Source organism: Megalops cyprinoides, chromosome 1, assembly GCF_013368585.1.
Source record: "Megalops cyprinoides isolate fMegCyp1 chromosome 1, fMegCyp1.pri, whole genome shotgun sequence".
NCBI lineage: Eukaryota > Metazoa > Chordata > Actinopteri > Elopiformes > Megalopidae > Megalops > Megalops cyprinoides.
This window is the reverse complement of record NC_050583.1, coordinates 35,858,928-35,880,914: the sequence shown is the minus strand read 5'-3', so window position 1 is coordinate 35,880,914 and position 21,987 is coordinate 35,858,928. Positions and strand designations below refer to the sequence as shown.

Genomic DNA, 21,987 nt, shown 5'->3' with positions numbered 1-21,987 from the left:
TACCTACCATTAAGATTTCACTTGAATATGTTCTTTCAAATACGCTTCTCTAAACCTGTGTTAAAATTGAAATCGATATATATTTCGTACAAACGCGCATGCACAATATTTTACATAACAAGAGGCTAACATTAGGTTTTAAAAAGTCAAGAGGATAAGGAGGTTTATGTGCATGAGTCAAGCGCATTCGAAGAAGCTACGGGAGGGAGGGGACAGGGAGGATGGAGAGGGAGAGGGACCCGGATGCTGATGTTGCTCTTATCGGACGAGGAGAAGGAAGAGGAGAGAGAAAAGACCGATTTACGGGAAGAAAGGGAGATACTAAGGCTGGCGGCGTTCGTTTTCAAGGGCCTCAATATCTTTAGGACGATTATACAACGTAATGCCAATAACATATGTCTTTAAAAGGATATCGCTGAATGAATGAAACCGGGACCGGCAAACGAGGAAACGGAGAAAGAGGGGGAGAAGATGCTGTGATATGCACACAGACAGAGAAGGGAGGGAGAGAGGGAACAAGCGAGAGAGGGAGGGGGAGAGTACTACGCTGAAGATGCTTGTTTTACTAGAAACGCGTTTTTTCTCTGCAAAATCAACTAACCTGTGTCTAGTTGAAGAAATACGTTGTTTTACCACAGAAAGAAATTTTAAAAGCGTTAAATATTGACAAAGGCTAAGAGTCGTGAACCAAGATAGCGAAATAGAAAGGATACAGTGAGGGTACTTGTTTTCTTAATAATAAGGAAGGTAATTCCCGGTTTCTGACCTGTAAAATTATATAGTGTGTGTCTTTCTCATGATATTTAGTAATTTCTTAAAACAGCTGTTTATTCGATGAGGATTAAAAGGAATGTACAGGGACAAGCTGTGAGATAGTAAGCAGGGAGTGGAAAGAAGAGGTGATGGGCAGGGAGGGAGGATTTAAGACACATCTATAGACAAAATGCGTTTTCAAGTATTGTGAGCATTTCATTTTCAAACAACACCGATATTTATAATTCAGAAGAGGAGACGGACTAGTGCGCGAGCCGCCGATGCTTGTGAGCATATGATTAATAATTCGATCATTAAATATATTATTTTTTAAAGTAATTCTTATTTCTGTCTTCATTTTTGCTATAATTGATACTTGAATTCTGTTCAGTGTCTCACAAATTTGTTTTCATCCAGAAACGTTTATGCCTCTACCCTCTACCTCTGCCCGTTCGTTTCTCCTTCCTCTTTCATTGCCCCCCTCATTCCTTTAACTACCAAAACAAATACTGCATCTACCTTTGTCATCTACCTAAATCTGCACCGATAATACAACACCGCAAATGTAAAACATTGCAAATATTTTCCGGGAATACTTGCTGTACCTTATATTCATATTAGTAATGAAAAGTGAGGAGTAGGCCACAAAATTGACAGTACTACTACAACCTCCCTGCATCTCTCTCTGTAGCTTATTATTGTCTACGATTTGTAATGTCTTTACGTTACCGTTTCGCGTTCAGGACGGATAGTTATAAATTCCTGTTTAAAATATTGTAGTTAGATATTATTATTGTTATAGAATTCACTGTAAACCGTACAAGTACAGTATGTCCAGTAAAGAATTGTCAGGGAGTCAGTCGGCTCAATATGTTGGGCCTTACCGGTTGGAGAAAACGCTGGGGAAAGGACAGACAGGTAAGTGGTTAACATTCTGAGCTTTTTGCACACAATTTAATGTAACAATTTAGTGTAACAAGATAAATGGTACATGATGTATGAAGTGAGTTCGTCTGAGAAGGCAAACTAATAGGAATGTAGATGTATGTGGGACATTTCAGATAGTCGATGATTTATATCAAGATTGATTGAGCATTGATTCGTATTGTGATTAAGACAGATTGATGGTTAGAAATGCAGTAGCCTATGTTGTAATTTGACCTAAGGAAAAATGTGTACATTTTACAGTGTTTACATGCACACATTGTCCATTTTTTTATGAATGGGTCTTTTCCACACGTGCCAGAATTTCCAATGGACATTATTGATGACACTGTTTTAGGGGCACTGAGACATGTTTTTGCTTGTATAGTGGTTCTCTGTGTGTGTATATATGTAAATGTACATGCATTTGTATGTGTGTGTGTACATGCGTGTGTCTCTGTTTACTTGTTTGTGCAGAAATAGTGTATTTCTTGATTTTTGGTGTATAGTGTATAGACTGGATATTTCCTTGTTTGTGTTTTGTGTTTCCATGTGTGTTTGTCTATATGGACAAGATTCAGAATTATGAGAAAAATCAAATGATTTCAGAACTCCTCAGTTTGTCAGCTGTGCAAGCAGAGGCAATGAGAATTGTATCAAGAAAATAGTACCGTGTTGTCATTGAGGGGTCTTATTGCAGTTGTGAAGGTAGTATGTTGGTATAAGATTGTTTTGTAATGCATAGAGGCCAGTCATTGTGTCAGTGTGTGGAGTCAATGGAAGTTAGGTCTGCTAAAAGGATTATCTGTCTCCATCCCTGTCCCAACATGGAATCAGGAACTTTCTGATAAACTTAGTATGTACAGTAGGACGTTTGTTGCTGATGTATGACAATCACAGCAATTACCCCCGCTAAAAGCAGAAACACTGTTATGCAGACTGACTCAGAATTTGTGTATTCAATGAGAAAGAATAAGTTATCAATATTTGTTTCTGTTTTTCCTCACTACTGTGTGAAGCTATGGAAAACACAGCATTAGTGATTTTATGTAAACAAATGAAGCCTCCCTCTGAGTTAATCTTTGCACTCGGCTTCTTTACTTCCTCTCTTACTACCTCACTTCCTCTCTGTCATTCAGGGCTGGTGAAGCTGGGAATTCACTGTATCACAGGACAGAAGGTAGCCATCAAAATAGTCAACAGAGAAAAGTTGTCAGAGTCTGTGCTCATGAAGGTAAGAGGGCCTTGCCTAGATCAAATAAGTTACAGTTCCTTCTGAAAATGTACTCTTCATGTAATGTGAGTAGGTTTGGGTAAAGTTAAGCACTGAAGCGCTGACCCCCTTGCTTGGGCACACAAATGCAAACAAAGCCATGGGTAGCTTCTGAACAGTTTGTTGATCCCTTACACTCAGGCTCTGATATGTGCCCTTCTGTTTGTTTCTTTATGAAAAATAATTTTAATTGCATGAGAAAAATGTTACTTCACTTCTTGTCCCTTGCAATGCACATATCATGGAAAACCCGTACTTTCTGCATAGCATTCATTGTACGTTATGTCAGTATTAATATTAATCAATAAAAATTCAAAATTAAAGAAAACTCCAGGATTATTTTCTATGCCCAGGACATGTGCATGATGTTCTGTGCAGTAAATAAATACAAACACCTGTTTTTCTCTCATAAAATACAGTGTTATTCCTGTTAATGTGGTTGTCTGATTTGTATTAACTGTGTACCTGTATAACTGTTATTTTTTCAGTATTGTTTTATTTATATAATAAGAATTTACCTGACCTAAATTGATTATTTACTGTTCTCAGTATAATAAATAATAGCAAGTAATAGCATTTAAAAAAACTGTTTCTCCATTGTTGATAATGATGTAGGTATAAATATTTGTACATTGTTGTTTGATTAGAGGGGATAAAGTGTTGCAAATTTGTAAAATAATCTTGCCTATGTGAAAAAGTAGTTAATGTGCCCTGTTGTAGGTTTTTACTTTGATTACTCTCTCCTAACATGCTAATTTTCAGTCTTAGATGTAATGTATGTGCATCAGCTCAGTTATTTGACAGTTTTTCCAGCATTTACATTTAATGCAGTATATCATTGTTCTTATTGACATAGTCACTATTGAGAGAGGTTTTACCATCATATCTGTACACATCAAAGTAGCGTTGTCCTTGATAGGAGATAAGAAGTTATCTGTATTAGCAGTGCTTGTGTCATCTTTGCATAGAACTTCACACAGAATTGTAGCTATAGTTGGGTTAATAAAGAGTATGAGGAACAGGAAGTTATCCTGTCAGCAGTGATAGAAGGCCTTTGAGCAGGAGCAGTGCTCTGTGCAGAGAGGGATTTTATTTTAACTGCAGCCAATCCATGATAACAGTTATACTCCTAGCAACTGTAGGATTACATGCTACAGATGTAGGTGTGGAGAACTGGTAGTGGCAAGAACATTGAATTCTGGACATGAGGGTTGTGAGTGATAATACCAGGTGGGATACTGCAGTTGTGTCTTTGACCAAGGTGCATTTTGTTGGTTGTTTCAGTGAAACACCCAGCTTTATGAATCAGTCTCATATCGAGTAAAGTGAAAACTAGAAAGCATTACAACAATGTGACTGCTAAGAAAAAAGATAATACGATACAATGTGGTTGTGTTTGGATTGGGTAGAAGTAGTAATAGTACTGTTGGTAGTAGTAGCAGTTCCATTATATGTAAACATGATAATGTATCATTTTCTAGTTCCTCACGGTTTCCTTTCCTTTTCTCTCTGTTCCTTTTCCTCTGCACGCTCTCTTTTCTTCCTTTCTTTTTTAGGTGGAAAGGGAGATTGCTATTCTCAAACTAATAGAACATCCTCATGTGTTGAAGCTGCATGACGTGTATGAGAATAACAAATATCTGTAAGTCTATTCCCAATGCTAATTCTTTTCTAATGGCATTGACAATGTCCCGGCTGCCATTTTCTCATTTGCTATGTTAATAACATTCACAGTGACATGTCTATATTAACGCTAACAACAACTGGGGCATTATCCACATGTTTGCTCTGGATTTCTATAAGTCAATCTGTTTTTTGACTACTTTGTGTCTGTCATGTTTTCTCTCTTTTTCCCTCGCTCACTCTGTCTCTCTGCTCCCCTCCCTCACTTCTCAGATACCTAGTGTTGGAGCATGTATCCGGAGGGGAGCTGTTTGACTACCTGGTAAAGAAGGGGAGGCTGACACCCAAAGAGGCCAGAAAGTTCTTCAGACAGATCATCTCAGCACTGGACTTCTGTCACAGTCACTCAATCTGGTAGAGTACAGCATCTCTGTGTCAAAGTGCTGTCACTATTCCAGTCAATAAGCAACAGGTTCTTTACAGAATGGAAGGCTTGATTGTCACCATTCAGTTGGACACATGCTTTAGTAATAATCCTGAATATGTTCCTATGTGAATTTTGAGAGTTTTTGGAAATTAAATTGTCATAGCTTAATTTGGTCTTATTCATAATGATCTTTCATTACAATTATTGAACTAATTCTAGCAAATCTGTGAAAATTCCTCTGTCACAGCTTCAGCAGTATAAAGCAGTTGTAGGAAGTGATGCTGCAATTATAGAGGAGCTTCCAGGAGTGATACTTTACCACTTTTGGCCCAAGAGGGAATAAAGTCTCACCCTTTAAAAACTACATTTTGGTTTTCTAAGCAAAGGGTGCTGATCATTTCAGCTCATGAATCATTCAATCATTTTCTAGATTTTTATTCCACAAATTATGCTATTTCCATATGTTTAATAATTTCAGTTATTTTAATTTGATTGAAACAAATCAAAGCCACTGTTCACTTAGTTATAGGAACATTGATATCAATAGATAGAATCTTTTAATATTAAGGTTTTTCCCCCTCTGTATGAGTGCTAGTAGTAGGATTACTACCCCTGCTACTACGACTAAAGAATAATAGCAGCAACAACAAAAACCTTCATCAAATTATTAGTTACCATTAATATTTCTCTTGATCTTCTTATAATAATGATAATAATGATTGAAAGCACCACAACCCACCCCCACTTCTGAAACATTTGTCATTACATAATTGTTGGTTATTGTGATTTGTCACTGGAAGAGTTTAGAAAGCCATAAATTGCATTACATACACATGGCATTCAGGCTCATCTGGCCCCTAATCTTTTTTTTTCAATGAGTTTTGCCACCCATCTGTCATTCTTAGCATTTGGGCTTAAAGGTTTCTGAGATTGTAGATGCCTGACTATGTAGATCTTGAGAGCGTCTAAAACACTGCAAACAATAACAGTAAAACACTTCAAACAATACACTGTCCTACAATTGCATTAAATTGGTGAAATTATTTGTTGAATAAAATATTGTATTTATTGTCAGCACTTAAGGCCACCAATTATACTGTTTCTTCATATGAGCAGATCTAAACTGACAAATGTTAACCAAGCTCAATTTACAGTATTGTAATTTAACATCAGAACTGAATGCACTGGGAGCTGACATTCGTAAGCTTGTAAGTAACAAATTACATACAACAATTCTGATTCTAAAGATTATTTATTATTATTAAATATTATTATTTAATTATTACAAAACATTATTATTTATTTATTATTAAATATTATTTATTCAATATTATTAATTATTTGTTTGGCAGACACTCCTATTGAGGGCAGTATATAGTGCATAACACAAGAGCTACAAGAACAAGGAAATAAGTACAGAATAGCAAGTGACACATAATTGATGAAGCAGTTAAGTAGGACGCACTGGCAAGATAAGAGTACAACTGATGTATGAGCTATATCAACTCACATTACACTGACACATATACAGTGCTTAACACTGATTTCCAACATGACATCAGATTTCACTCAAGGCAGGGTGTGGAGAGGTATCAGGATCTAGGTGCAGGATATCACAAGTGTTTGGGGACGTAGAACCTAAACTCTAAAGGTTTTTAGCTTTGAGTCAGTGCTGAATATTATCAGTGATTTTGCAGTGATGATGGATTCAAATAGTTCATTCAAGTACTCAGGGGCCAGTAAGGAAAACAGAGGAGTTTTGGATGTTATGGCCTTGGCGTGTAAGAATTACAAGGTTACCAGAAGTTGCTGAGTTCAGAGCCTGTGTTGGTGTGTATGGTCTGATGATGGACTGTAGGTAAAGAGTACCTAGAGTACATGGTGGGCAAGCACCAGAGTCTTGCATTCATGTCTTGTATGCTGTGATAGGTAACCTGTGGAAACAACCGAGAAGTAGTGAGATTTTGGCATATTTGGGGAGGTTTAACACCAGTCATGCAGCAGGCTCTGAATGAATTAAAGTGGCAATATGATGATGGTCCTGATAATGATGATAACTCGCTGGAGAAAGCACTACTGATATTTAAGATAAGTTGTTGGACCAATTCAGTGACTAGTGTTTCCCCTTATTGAAAGTGGAGATGTGGGTGTGTTATATGTGCTGTGGGGAGATGTGGGTGTGTTATATGTGCTGTGTGGAGATGTGGGTGTGCTATATGTGCTGTGTGGAGATGTGGGTGTGTTAGGAAGCATAGCATTGTCCAAAATGTCTTGGTATGCTGAAGCATTAAGATTGCCCTTCACTGGAGATAAGGGGCCTAGCCCAAACCCTGAAAAACAGGTGTGGCCAAATACCTTTGTCAATATAGTGTATATGTGCTGTGGGGAGATGTGGGTGTGTTATGTGTGCTGTGGGGAGATGTGGGTGTGCTATATGTGCTGTGGGGAGATGTGGGTGTGTTATATGTGCTGTGGGGAGATTTGGGTGTGCTATATGTGCTGTGGGGAGATGTGGGTGTGCTATATGTGCTGTGGGGAGATGTGGGTGTGTTATATGTGGTGTGGGGAGATGTGGGTGTGCTATATGTGGTGTGGGGAGATGTGGGTGTGTTATATGAGGTGTGGGGAGATTTGGGTGTGCTATATGTGCTGTGGGGAGATGTGGGTGTGTTATATGTGCTGTGGGGAGATGTGGGTGTGTTATATGTGCTGTGGGGAGATGTGGGTGTGTTATATGTGCTGTGAGGAGATGTGGGTGTGTTATATGTGCTGTGGGGAGATGTGGGTGTGCTATATGTGGTGTGGGGAGATGTGGGTGTGTTATATGTGCTGTGGGGAGATGTGGGTGTGCTATATGTGGTGTGGGGAGATGTGGGTGTGTTATATGAGGTGTGGGGAGATTTGGGTGTGCTATATGTGCTGTGGGGAGATGTGGGTGTGTTATATGAGGTGTGGGGAGATGTGGGTGTGCTATATGTGCTGTGAGGAGATGTGGGTGTGTTATATGTGCTGTGTCCTGTCTGTTGTTCTCTGTAGCCACAGGGACCTAAAGCCTGAGAACCTGCTGCTAGATGAGAAAAACAACATCCGAATTGCTGACTTCGGCATGGCCTCTCTTCAGGTGGGAGACAGCCTCCTGGAGACCAGTTGTGGGTGAGTACTGAGAGTGTGAGTGTGGGTGTGTGTGTGTGTGTGTGATGTGTGCTGTGTGTGTGTGTGTGTGTGTGTGTGTGTGTGTGTGTGTGTGTGTGTGTGTGTGTGTGTGTGTGTGTTAGGGAAGAGGGAGAGCAGAACATTCCTTTCTCTCTGGGGGGGACTCTGTTTTCACACTGTTTACATTTACATTTAATAACCTGGAAAAATGGTCTTGCCCAGAAGTAAGAGACAACAGCGCATACAGAAAACAACAGACTACAACTTATTAACAATATGTGATAATCCAATGTATTCATTTATACATTCCATCAAAGGACTTAATAGAATTGGGATGACTTTTCTTATGTATCAATTCAGTTTGAAAAATATCAGAAGTTACAGTTAACATTATATTGAGGTCAGTTATTTATTTGAAAAATGAAAACAAGATATGTTAAATCAAGGTATTTATGTACTAATTCTGTGGCTTGACCAATTTCAGGTCCCCACACTATGCCTGTCCAGAAGTTATTAGGGTAAGTACCTTTTATATCCACCCATCCATTGTATATCCATTTCTGCTTGTAGTAAATATTGCCTTTATTGCAAGGTATGCACTGTTGTTTACTTGTAGTTGGTCTGAATTTTTAAATGTTGGAATGATAAAGGAATCTGGTGGCATTTTTACTTTACATCATGTATTTTCTTAGCAGCCACCTGTATTCATATTCATGCTTATTTATGCAGCTGTGTTTTTACTAGAGTTTTACTGCCTCTGTTTTATCTGAGGTTAAGTGCCTTGCTTAGGACTCAAATGGCAATGTTTTAAATTTTTTAAATGTTTTAAATATGTGGAGTCCAACCACATACTGGCCTTGTGTCTCAGTTTGCTACAATACATGTATAATGCTCATTGCATGAGTTATTGTTAGTTGTGAAGTATGGACTTATTATGTTATGACATTGTAACAGGGTGGAGGTTTGAGTCTCTGGCCAGGATTCATGTAGCTACTGTTTAATACAGCTCAGCACTAGGAACTTAGAGGGAACCTCAGGACAGTGTATGTACAAGTGGTGACACATGAGCAAGAAAATGGGCAATGCAGAGAACGTACGTTTAAGGTGATAATAAACTTGACCCTGTTTTTGACTGAGTTTCATAATTAATGCGCTCCTTATCTTAGTTGTGTCTGTTGTTGTAGCATTACAGAACCCTTGGGGACTTCATGTGAAACAATTTTGATGATAACAAAGGGATCCTTTTCCTTATAACTTAAATGACCTTGCTATTGGTGGCACATGGTAACACAATGGTAATAATATCACAGGGACAGTAATAGCAATAAAATAGTCAATAATAAAATGCCAGCAATAACAGATAACAATAATAAAATGGGTAGGTCGATTACCAAGTCAAGATTCTCTGCCACTCCTATCTGTTGCTTATCAGCCATCACTAATGAAAAGAAGACAAAGGCTTGGACATGCCATGCACTTTGTCAGCCATTGTTGCAATGACCATCTGCACGTTATGGACGTGAAGTTTTTGTTGTGTGCTGAGAACCACTGAAGGTGCCCTGTTCTGTCCTTTAATCCTGAAATCAAACCTTGATCGTTCGCCTGTCTGGGTTTTTAATGTCAGGCACTTAGCCTTTACCTGCACATTAACAGTGAGCGTGAGAGAGAGCAGCATTGATGTTCCTGTGCTGTATAGTGAAGTGTGTCACCTGTGTCACACCTCTGTTTCAGGGTGAGAAGTATGATGGCAGGAGGGCAGACGTTTGGAGCTGTGGGGTCATCCTCTTTGCACTGCTGGTGGTGAGGACCTTTTTCTGTCCTATTTGTATTCCAGCCGTCTGTGTTTGTGTCTCTCTCTGTCTGGCTTTCTGTCTGGCTGTCTATCTTCTGACCTCTTAATCCCCTTCTCAGTCTCTCTCTCTCTCTCTCTCTCTCTCTCTCTCTCTCTCTCTCAGCCAGTATTTTGTGGTCGTATCCTTGCAAGGCACTGCCTATCTTTTTCTCTGTTTCACTTTTGTCTGTGTGATAGTTAATTTATTAATTTGTTTTTCCCACAACCCCTTCTCCGCCTCCTCATCCCAATCTTGCCTGCTACATTTGGAACCCCTCCCACTTTTTTCTGCTGTACTTTGTCTTTTTTTTTCCTCTCCTGAAATTCTCACCCATCTCTAATCCATCCCCTGTACCTTCCCCCTCCTGCTCCCACTGTAGGGCGCCCTGCCCTTTGACCATGACAACCTACGGCAGCTGCTGGAGAAGGTGAAGAGTGGGGTGTTCCACATGCCTCACTTCATCCCCCCTGACTGCCAGGCCCTGCTCAGGGGAATGATTGAAGTCAACCCGGACAAGAGGCTCACGGTGCGCCCCCATCAGCACTGATACACAGAGGGAGACAGCAATGTACTAACACACTGACACACTCATGCACTGACCTGCTGACGGGTACATTGACACACTGTTACACGACACACTGAGGGAAATGCTAATACACAGACACATCGAGAAATACATAAATACATTGGCACATTGAGGATAGATACACTGACTGACAAACTAATGCTTATCACAGTAGCTATCTGATATACACACTAATCAGTGATTTACTGAAACTATGCCATGATAGGCTGATTCACACAAACAAAAGAGTTCCATTAGTGCATGCCTGAAACATTGGTCTTTTTTCAGTGTAAGTATGCAGTGCAGTACTTAGTGTACATTATAACATTTACTACCATCTGTGTTTGTATAGCCAGTGTTAATATCTCCATCTTTCTTTCCTCCCCAACAGCTGGAAGCAATACAAAAGCACAGCTGGTATCAGTAAGTATACATCTTTCATCCATAATACTTGCATCAACTTAACTGTGTGTCTTCTCCAACACTACATAGCGGCTATATTGACTGTGATCAGTGTGTATATCCATGTTTGTTAACTAAAAGTGTCAGCTGTCAGTCACCACCTCCTCCTCTCTCGTCTCTCTCAGGGGGGGTAGGAATGAGCCCTGTCCTGAACAGCCACCCCCCAGGAGGGTGTGTGTGCGCCGTATCCTGTCTCTTACTGAGCTAGACCCCGACGTACTGGACAGCATGCACTCCCTGGGCTGCTTCAGAGACAGAGGAAAACTCACACGAGACCTGCAGTGTGAAGAGTGAGTACTTTTTCTCTCTCTGTCTTGTTTTTCTCTCTCATTTACACTATGAATGACAGTCGCTAATTTTGATGACTTGTGACTGCAACAGGGTTTGTCTACCTTCCACCAAATTAGATGTAACTCAGTGGTATTTATTTTCAAATTGACCGGGGGGAAATTGCAGAAGTATACATATTCATCCTTTTCATGATGATTGTGTTTCTGCTTTTGTCTAACAATTTCTGCAGCTACTCTCAAATCCTGGTGAATTCTGGTGAAGTTGACGGAAATGTAATTAGAATGCAATTGTAGTTTGACGCTAATGCATTTGAAATAGGTCAAATTTTGCTCATTTAAGGAAATCATTTACTTCCTCATTGCTTCAGTGATGATCCCTGGCTATGTAAGAATACACCGTCCCAACTAAACCTCATCAAGTGTCTCTTGTACAGTTTCTACTTATTACTAATTCCTCATTCAATAAAGATAAAAAATTAAACAACAACAAAAAATCTAAATCTGTTGCTGTATCAATAAGGTTGAAAGAAGAGCTATAGAAACTGGTTTGAACTCGGGTTTAACTATACTTGGGATGGAATGTAAATGCTACAAAAACCATGAGAAAGCTGTCTATAGCTGAATCTGGGCTAATGTAAAGAGGAAGTTAATAGGATGGTTGCTACCTTGGTAGGAAGGGTATGCAACAGATTTTTTTTTCAGAAACAAGTGAAAACTGGTGGGAAATAATGGGAAAATTTGAAGAATGTCTGAGGCACACTAAATTCAGTGTTGACAGTGTGTCTAAATGGTATTCATGGGCACGGCTGCAAGGAAGAGGCCTCTTCTGAAGCTGCAGCATGCAAAGGGGTAATACATTTCCCAGAAGATTTTCCCATACTCCATGATAGTGATTCTTTTTACTGTGATTTGTGGTCAGAAGAAAAGAAAATGTAAATTTGCTAACATGATTCAATCCCCATTCTTTTTAGTGCCAGAAATGTGAAGCTCACGTTGAGAACAACTTCCATCTCTTTGTGAAATATATAGCCGTATCTGTTTTGCTCATTTCCATCCTCTGGTGTGTGTCTATATATATGGGGGTTATATATGTGTGTAGTCTGTATAATATGACCTTTTCCTCACTGTTAGTGATAGTTGCTGGATAGCTGATTGTCTGTTTCAGGACTTGGATTTAGTTACATTTTCATTCCAATAAAATGAATTCTGTCTCTGTCACAGAGATAATCAGGAGAAGATGATCTATTACCTCCTCCTGGACCGGAAAGAACGATACCCCAGTTGTGAGGATGAAGACCTGCCCCCTAGAAATGACATAGGTAAGTCCCTGTGTCTATAGAACCCTGCCTTTGTTTCAGCTTTTCAGCTACTGTTTAAAAGGGGGCCTGGGCTTCCTGTCAGTATCTCCTACTCTTTGGCGGGGGGCCATTTAACCCTTCAGGTGTGGAGCTCTGTTTTGTGCTCCAGCTGCAGATGTCCATAACAGGCCCTGAGATCCTTACAGGAGAACCTGCTTTCAAACTGACCTTTTGGTTTATCGGTGTTTGAAGTGTTATGTACTGTGTAGGACATGTGAACACTAGACTGGGCAGTTACTACATCATGTAGCAAGGGAGTGGTGCCCTGCTGTTTTAACTGAGCACCATTATGCCAACATTCTGGCGTAGAGGTTTGGCTGTCATATTTTGCCAGTCAGCAGCATATTTCCTCATTGAAAATGACCCAGTTCTTCTATAAATACTGTGTTTGTGGTTTCTGGTTTTCAGATTGACCGTCAAACCTGAATGCCGTTGCACTTTAAAAGCAACAGCTCATTCACATTTAACAGGCAGCGATAATAGCATTTTAATGCCACTTTTGTGATAATACTGTATTGGTCCCAGTGCAGGGTGGTCCCGATAGTGAAGTGCCTGCCCTTTTCAGAGAAGATAATTGAAATAGAAACGTACATCAAAATAAATAAATCAGCAATCAATATAGGAAAAAATGAACATCTTATTTACTTCAGAATGTGTCAGCACAGATATTCGATATATTGACCAGGTGGTCAGCTCTGTGCATTTCACATCGAAAGTTCTGTCTCAGCCATTATTAAAGCCTTAAGTGTTCTAATTTCATGGCTCGTTATGAATATTCTTGATGTGGGTGGACAAAAACAGAACATCAATAGCTTGCATAGCAACACAGATGGCTCTGGAACCCCCTGTTACCAGCTGGAACCTCCTAGACAAGTACCTGTACTCTAACCAGGCAGGATGGAAAGAATCCAGGAGCTGAATATATGGTTATATTATGGAATATTTGTGGTGTCAGGAATCTTGTATAACCAGTGTTTTTATTCCACTAATAATGTCTGAAATTCATTTTTAAACTACAAAAATAAACATTATGTTCATCAAAATGAATACCATTATGTTTATTTAGTAGCATGACAGTTGATGCCTCTGTGTGACTAACTGCCAAGTTCTTTAGAATTGCTCCTGTCTGCCTTCATGCCCCAGCATGCAGAGTGAAGTTGTTCAATCCAGAAGCAGAGAGGGAAATGGCAAAATGCATTCTGGGATTTGTAAGGATTAGGCTGCATCAGTTATTGAATCAAATTTAACCACGCACTACACCTGTGGTAGTCAGTTGGATTATTCCTTTGTCTTACATAAACCATTCCCATCCATCTAGTTCTGCTTATGAAATATGTGGGTTTCTCCTGAGTTAATTGGAGTGATGTGAATCTTAACAAAGACGTAAATTACATTCCTTTATTTTTTACTTGTGATGTTTTAAATGTCTGTATTTCCCGACAAGAGAAATGGAGTGGTTCTAGTTCTCTCATGTGTTTTAATTGCTCGCCCTGTGTATTTTGGCCTTTGAATTGCATCTCCCCTTCTGCATCAAACCCTTCCATGGCTTTCCAACACTGTTACAATGCCCCTAACACTGTTGCTGTTCTGTTTCCGATTGCCAGAGTGAATCCTGTTAGAACACGGTTGAACTGGGCAACCAGTGGATCCATTTCCCACCGTTTAGTTCCCTCCCCTTCTTTCCACCCTTCAGCAGACCCGCCCCGGAAGAGAGTGGACTCCCCGATGCTGACGCGTCATGGCCGCTGTCGTCCCGAGAGAAAGAGCCTGGAGGTGCTGAGCGTCACGGAACAGGGCTCCCCCACGCCCCCCCGCAGGGCGCTGGACACTGCGGCGCACAGCCAAAGGTCAGAGTGCTCTTTTCCTGATAGACCGCAGAACTGACTCTGAGGGAGAAGTGGAGGCACCCAATACTGTGATGCATAGCAAAAATGAAATGTACTGAATGGATGTTACATTTTATGCAGAAATAATACTCCCAGTCTCTTTCTCTCTCAGTACGTTTAAAGTAGACTGTATAATAATGCATACTGAGAGTGACAAAGAGAGAAAGAGAGAAAGCATTGTATAGTGACACACTCACATATAAGTATAAACAAGCTCGCACTCAGATAAATGGCTATAGTGTTTTCACACTGACAGGGGAGCAGGTATACAGACTTTCAGACAGAGGGTTAATACTGTAAATTACTGATGCTAAGTAAATGGAGCAACAGGATAGTTAATGACAATATAGTGACCATATTAAACATAGATGAGCAGTTGCTGGGAAGATGGAAACTCACAGATCATGGTGTTTTTGAAATCTGCATCATGTTGCATTTCTTCTCTGGCCCCCAGGTCTCGGTCGGTTAGTGGAGCTTCCACTGGACTTTCCTCCAGTCCCCTCAGCAGTCCCAGGGTAGGCCACTGTTTCCCATCACTTTTACATCTCCACAAAAATTGGCTAGAAATGGTCTACACATTTCTCTAAATGCAGAGAATAGAGTGATGCAGCGTATGTATACGGTAATGTTTCCACATACCTGTAGTTGTGGCAACTATACTAACCATAAGCATGCCTTGAACCAGGTAATTATTTTTGCAATAAAAATGTTTATTCTAGGACTATTTCTCATTTCAATTTCAGTATTGCATGGCTGAAAAATTTGTGTACTTTATAACTGTATATAGTATTTTATGTTATGCTATGTTCTTCCCAAGCCATGTTTTATAATATTAATTTCCATCATTGTATGTGAATACTGTTTTGATGTTTAAGAATAGCAGTTAAATCAGACATATACCTTTTTTGTGTGTATCATCCTGAAATGTCATGATGACACTTTGAGAATGTTCATTACACCCACGTGTCCCATTGTGAGTCATTACACATATCCATAACCCACCTCCCTCCATATTCGGGGCTCTTTCAAACAGCTTACCTGTATGGTTTATATTCTTTTACATTGTGAGATAATTCTTAGTATCTTTAGTAAATCTGAATTAAGACTGTTTCCACTAATACATCTGTCCGTTGTATGGCTATATATCTAGTATCTATATCTAAACAAAGTGAATCTATCATGTAAAACATCATTTCACCATAGGCTTTTCCCAGGAAAAGCAAAGAATTTATTAAAACACATATTCAGTTCAGCTACAGCAGGTTAGTTTTTCTGCACTTTTCCTGACCCTTGTTTCAGTTCATAAGAAATGTGATGTTGAGTACATTCACTTCAACAGCCGGCAGGGTAAAGTAGGAAAGTATCTAGACTCAGGCTCTTGCAATGAGGGAAATGAAATGATAATCTGCAAAGAATGTAATTCAGTAATCTGGTTCTGTAGAGAGGATAAGCAGGGAGAAGCACAGTGCCCTCCTTTTAAATCTGACATTACGGGTGATGTTATCCACCCTAGTGTGATGAAGCTGGGCTGCATGTCTCTCAGAGGGAGATTACACAACAGCAGTTTCTCACCGGGGAGCATAAACATACTGCACCTGTAACCTCTAAACTGTAATGAGAGTAGAAGCCGATGCTGGGTTCCAAGGCTGAAAAGCTTTTAAATGATTTTTTGAAAATAGTGTGTGTGGGAGTCATAATTATACTAAGAGGAGTAAGCAAAGAGGAAGTACTGAACTGTAAGGGGTGTTTTTATCTAACATTACTGTGCTATACAGTACATTTTATGGGCTTCATACAAAAATTTAAAAAGATACAAACATTGATTCTGGTGGGGCTACCATATATATATATATATATTTTTTTTTTCTTAGACTTTTGCTGTGCAGTCACAATTCATAACTCATGTCCATTCATCTTTCCATTTTTCCATCTATCCTCCTCTCCTCCTTTTCCATTCTCCCCACCCCATCAGAGCCCCGTCTTCACTTTCAGCCAATCAGAAGTCACTTCCGCCACTACCACCCAGTCTAAGGAACCTAAACCTGGAAGTGCTACCACCCCTCGGGCAGCCCAACGAGCACCCGACCAAAAAACCCAAACTCTGCCTTCAAAAGCCCCTTCTGATCGCCCTCACCTCCAGTCCATGAAGTCTCTCCCACTCCACAACCCTCCCTCGCCTTCCCCATCCCCCTCTCCGCTCCTTTCCCCCATCCCTCGCTTTTTCTTCTTTCCTGCTCCTTCCGTTCTCAAGTCTGTCACCAAAACCATCTATCCTAACTCTGGCCATCCTAACACTCTGTCACAGGTCACTCCCCAGGGCTCTCCGCTCCCCACCCCACTTGGTACCCCTGTCCACCACCCCCAGCATCCCCCTCCCACCCCTCCTTCTTCTTCCTCCTCCTCTTCCTCCTCACGGGCGGAAGGTGGTGGAGTGGGTGTGGGCTCCCTCTCCCTCACTCCACCGTCCAGTCCTGGGGGTGGTGGGGGCATGGCAGCAAGTAGTTCAGCCCATTGGAGGACCCGACTCAACTCCTTCAAGAACAATCTACTGGGCTCGCCCCGTTTCCATCGCCGCAAGCTGCAGGGTGAGAGGGCATCTTGTACTGGAATGGACTGATTTAAATAATCATATTTCCTCAATTTAGACCAAAACGAGTGGTAGTGAAATGCATTTTTGTGTTACTTTAATAGAAATAAACTACATATGAAGTACATGTGGTAATGCATTTCAATATATATAAATAAGGGTTGGTTGAGGTGTTTTGGGTCTGTCTGGCTCTTTTTTTGTTGTTCACTATTAGCTTTGGATAAAAGGTGAAACCTTGTGTGTGAAAATTGTATGAAAATTAACTCACGCTCTCTTTTGATTGCTGTCAGTCCCAACATCTGAGGACATGTCCAGCCTGACTCCAGAGTCCAGTCCTGAGTGAGTAACATGAAATTTCACAGGGAATTCCATTAGTTGAATGTTATTTATGGCCGAGCTGAATGTGTGAGTATAATCTAACCCCTCTCCCTCTGGGTTTTGCCTGCAGACTGGCAAAAAAGTCCTGGTTTGGGAACTTCATCAGTCTAGAGAAGGAAGAGCAGATCTTTGTGGTGATCAGAGACAAGCCTCTCAGCTCCATTAAGGCTGACATCGTCCATGCATTCCTCTCTGTGAGTCATTTTTACCTTCATTTTCATGATTTGCTCTCACTCAATAATTATCTCACTTTACAAAGCTTGCAACTCTTTCCCATGGCTGCAGTTGATCATACTTTTTCAGTTACACCCCCAGTCTATCCCACATCTCAGCACACATCTCATTGCTTACTAATCAGTTTCTGCAGCTGATACAGTATGTATGACATATAATTTATGCTTCTCACTGATGTTTATTACATATCTAATGTATTAAAAGCACTGCTCAAATGGCCTCTTGGTCTCTCTTCCAGAAACATTTCCTCATTTTTCCATGGTTGTTTTACTTGTGGAACGTTATCAGTTTAAACAGTATATTTGTTTGCAGTGCACACAGAACATTCGGCTATGCCAAGTACTCTGTGTCTCACTGTGGGGTGATTGCACTGCTGTCTGCTGTAAACTGTGCCCGCTTCTCTTCCTGTCTGCCTGTGTTTCAGATCCCTTCCCTCAGTCACAGTGTCATCTCTCAGACCAGTTTCAGAGCAGAATACAAGTCCTCTGGCGGTCCCTCTGTCTTCCAAAAACCTGTCAAGTTCCAAGTGGACATTGCATTCTCCGAGGGAGAGAGGGAGCGAGAGAGAGAAAGAGCAGAAAGGGAGGGAAAGAGGGAGACTGGCATCTACAGCGTGACTTTCACCCTCATATCAGGTATAGAGAAACACCAACAGAGAGAAAGTGGGAATCAGTGGGAATAGCTTGCTGGACGTGACAAGATATTGATGACACTGTGGTATTGAAAACTGAGGCTCGGAACATAAGTGATGGCGTTTAATTTTGAATCATATTTTGTCTCTATTTTTATTTCTGCCTATGTGTGTGTACATTCATTATCCACTGTCCATGTGTTTGTATGTGTGTGTGGATGTGCCTTGCTGTCTGTGTCTTTTTTAAGGTCCAAGCCGCAGGTTTAAAAGAGTGGTGGAGACCATTCAAGCCCAGCTGCTCAGCACTCATGACCAGCCCTCTGTGCAGGCTCTTGCTGGTGAGTCCTTGTGCATTAGTCATACGTGTACTACATATCTCATCTTCAGTAACAAGGGAACAAGTGATGAATGCTCTTTCACAGTGAGATCATGCTGTATGCATCTCTCTCTCCCTCTCTCTATCCTTATCAGATGAAAAAAATGGGCAGCTGTCCTCTCGGCCACCTGGCACTCCGACCCGCCAGAACTCACGTCGCTCAGAGGGCGGAGGGGATAGGGGCGAGTGGGGTGAGAGAGGAGAAGGAGGGGGGATAGGAGGAAGTGGAGGGGCGTTACAGCGCAGAGGGTCTGGCAAAGACAAGACAAGGCTCCTGTCCTCCAATGGAACACAGTCTCAACCCTGAGAGGAAAATATTACAACCAGTCCGTGCCGAAACAGGCCACAGTTTTACCCAAACCAACACTGAAAATTAGGCAAAAATGACCAATGAAATGAAAACTTTTGGTAAATCGTCACCATTGGAAACTCAAAACTCCCCAAAGACAAAAAAATTCTTTTATTTCAACTCAAGATGATGGTATATTTCTCATTATAAATGTTCTCATGCCTCACTGGAAATGAAATGGGGAAATTCAATAATTGTAGAAGAAACAAGTGGAAACAGTAACCTCTACAAAGCTCAAATTTCCTGCAGTCAAAGAAGTGCAACCACAGACAACCACGGAGAAAAAAGGTAGCCATATGACTGAAGGATGCAAAGTTGAAATTCTTTCAACAGAAGAAACATATTGGAAAGGGATGGAGGAAACCCACTGCCAAAAGTATGAAAAGCACGATACATATTTATTGAGCAAAGGATAATCATATTCAAATTAAAATTGCCTGCCCCTGAAAAACAATTTAAAGCATAAACGGTAATATAAACATTGTACTACTGATGTACATCCAGTGAAGCAAGTGAAGGACGTTTAAATGGAACAAAACTGTATCATTACCACAATTCACTATTGCAACTCTCAAAAGAGGAAAGGAAGAGTCAACCAGGATGACCCTCAAAGAAAGAGCAGATCAGAGGTGAAGACAAATGGAAATACCAATTATAACAGTGAAATCAAGAGGATGTAAATCTTCCCTCACTTATTTTTTTTACTCACTTCAGAATGTGTGGTACTTTGCGAAGAAGTCGACATGATTTTGGAAAATTCTCCAGGGGTAATACCACTGCTCATCGAAATATGTAAACCATGACTTAAATGTAATTATCCATACACCTAGTTTTAAGCATACCTAATATCAGTTGTTGGTTTTTAATTTGAGACCTAAGCTAGTCAGGGATATAGCAACACACCCATGATATAAGCATATTTTAATTAATTAATGGCAAGCAATTACACCTAATACATGTGCAGCAAATTGTATTTGAACCCAGTTCAAAGCTACTTTCATCCACTGAAAATTGAAGTTCCAAAAAGAAAGAAATTTCCAGGGAGGCAATGATAGAATTATTTTGAAACTGCAGACCCAACCAGTCCAAATAAATTTCCCATGTGAAGGAAGAAATCAGGTGAATTATAGAATTTGTCAAAAATGGTCCAAAGCCATGACTCAACTTCAAATTCATTAAAGTGATGTAGACAAAAGGCTAGTTTACTAAGGCTTAGACCAATACAGTTAAATAAAGCAGAGACTTACATGTCATGGGAACCGACAGGCAATCGCGCAGGTTATTAAGCTAAAAGATGTGGGATCCAGACTGCTTTCCCAAAAACTCTGCACTAGTCCCTGCCATTTCAAAACTTACTTTGTTAATCTGTGACAGTCCTCGGACACATCTGCCTCCCTAGTGCCACTGAATCAACCAGCGGAGCCTGACATTTTCAGTTTACCTATCAACCTGAGGCTGGGAGAAGGAACAGAAAACATGAAAAATGTGAAGAATAAAGAAACCTTGAGCTTTCAGTGATGGATTTGTGGAGCTCATGCAACAAATAAGGGAAAATAAATTGTGAGACAGTGACTCTCCATAAGAGAAAAACACACAAAAAAAAATCCTGCACGTTTAAAAAAGGAGAAGGTACAAATGAAATTCAACACTGTTTTTTAGTTGATTTTCATTGTGACTGTGAACTCAAAGAAATTTAACAAGTTTGTTTCTGAATGAACGATGGAAAAGCTAACCAAGTGAATGTCAAAATTGTTACATTTTTATTTATGTATTTTATTTATTTAAACATATGTATTTATTAATTTTTGAGAGGAGGATATAAGAAGGTTTAAAAGATGGTAGTAGCATTGATTAAGATGAACAATGAGAAGAAACCAGATCAGCAGAACTAACGGACTGAAACTCAATCTCTCAAAGTATGAGAATGTGAAATTGTTGATACTCAGTGCTGAATCAAAATGGTCTTCTAAACAGAAACTAAAATAGGGATAATCACAGAAAAGAGTCTTAAATGAAAACAGAGAGCCTCCTTTAAAACCATTCAAAACATTCTGCAAAAGTCAGTCCTTCCAGATTTTTATTTAAATATCATTGTCATTTTTCCTTCTTACTTTGGTGAAGATATGTCACACTAAATGTTGAAAATGAACCAAAACAGGCTGAGACATTCTGAAAAAGAACTTCTTAAAAATAGGTACAAAAATGATAACATGACAAAAAACACCAAGAACAAAATGGGAGACTAAAAGAATACACACTGAACCTATTGTTTCTGACTGCAAACATGCTTATATGTATTGTTGCAAAAATCCAGAGAAAATTCCAGAGCAAAGAATATGCATAACTGAGTGATTCTCTGAATTTGTCGCATCCATACACAGTATTCACACAGTGACTTCATATACTAGACTCCACGGTGTACTATGGACATTCTTCTCATAAAACTGGCCTCGAAACTGGAATGCACTGTCTTAAACAGAATTGTATACAGCAAAACAAATGAAGTAGTTGCCTTCCTTCTGCCCAAGGCAACACTCCCCCAACACTCCCCCCCCCCCCCCCCCCCATTGCTACTCCACCCCACCCCACCCATTCTACCAAGCATGAACCCTGTTTTCCACCAGATACAAAAAGCAACAAGGCTTCATTCTAGTTTCTGTTCTCTCTTGTTTTTATTATAGTTGTTTGAATTTAGCTTCTTTGTTAGAACACCTGCTCCATACTTGTATCTAGCAGATACAAAGTTTTCAGTAACAGAAGTCATTTTGTTTGATATGGTGGTTGTTTGGGGTTTTCAGGGAGACATTGGTCAGATAGTTATATTAGTGTAAACATATTGGCATGTTACTGCAAGCTGTGGTATGGAATACTTTTCTGTAGTGTGCC

At 40.1% G+C, this 21,987-nt stretch overlaps 1 protein-coding gene across 2 annotated transcripts; it reads left to right on the top strand.

Annotated features, from left to right (window-relative positions):
• The first annotated feature begins 240 nt into the window (after positions 1-240).
• On the top strand, positions 241-21,651 carry LOC118781831 (serine/threonine-protein kinase BRSK2-like). 2 transcript variants are annotated; one of them, XM_036534946.1, is made up of 19 exons: positions 241-1,671; positions 2,817-2,911; positions 4,507-4,592; positions 4,847-4,987; positions 8,037-8,153; positions 8,638-8,671; positions 9,885-9,953; positions 10,365-10,511; positions 10,942-10,973; positions 11,138-11,302; positions 12,524-12,621; positions 14,357-14,507; positions 15,001-15,061; positions 16,852-17,131; positions 17,424-17,472; positions 17,582-17,705; positions 18,170-18,380; positions 18,625-18,714; positions 18,848-21,651. In XM_036534946.1, exons 1-19 carry the CDS (start codon positions 1,584-1,586, stop codon positions 19,057-19,059), a joined length of 2,250 nt encoding a protein of 749 aa, XP_036390839.1. In that variant the 5' UTR covers positions 241-1,583; the 3' UTR covers positions 19,060-21,651. The 2 variants fall into 2 exon arrangements, with proteins under 2 accessions (XP_036390839.1, XP_036390831.1); XM_036534938.1 differs by having other exon boundaries at positions 14,354-14,507.
• The last annotated feature ends 336 nt before the right edge of the window (positions 21,652-21,987 follow it).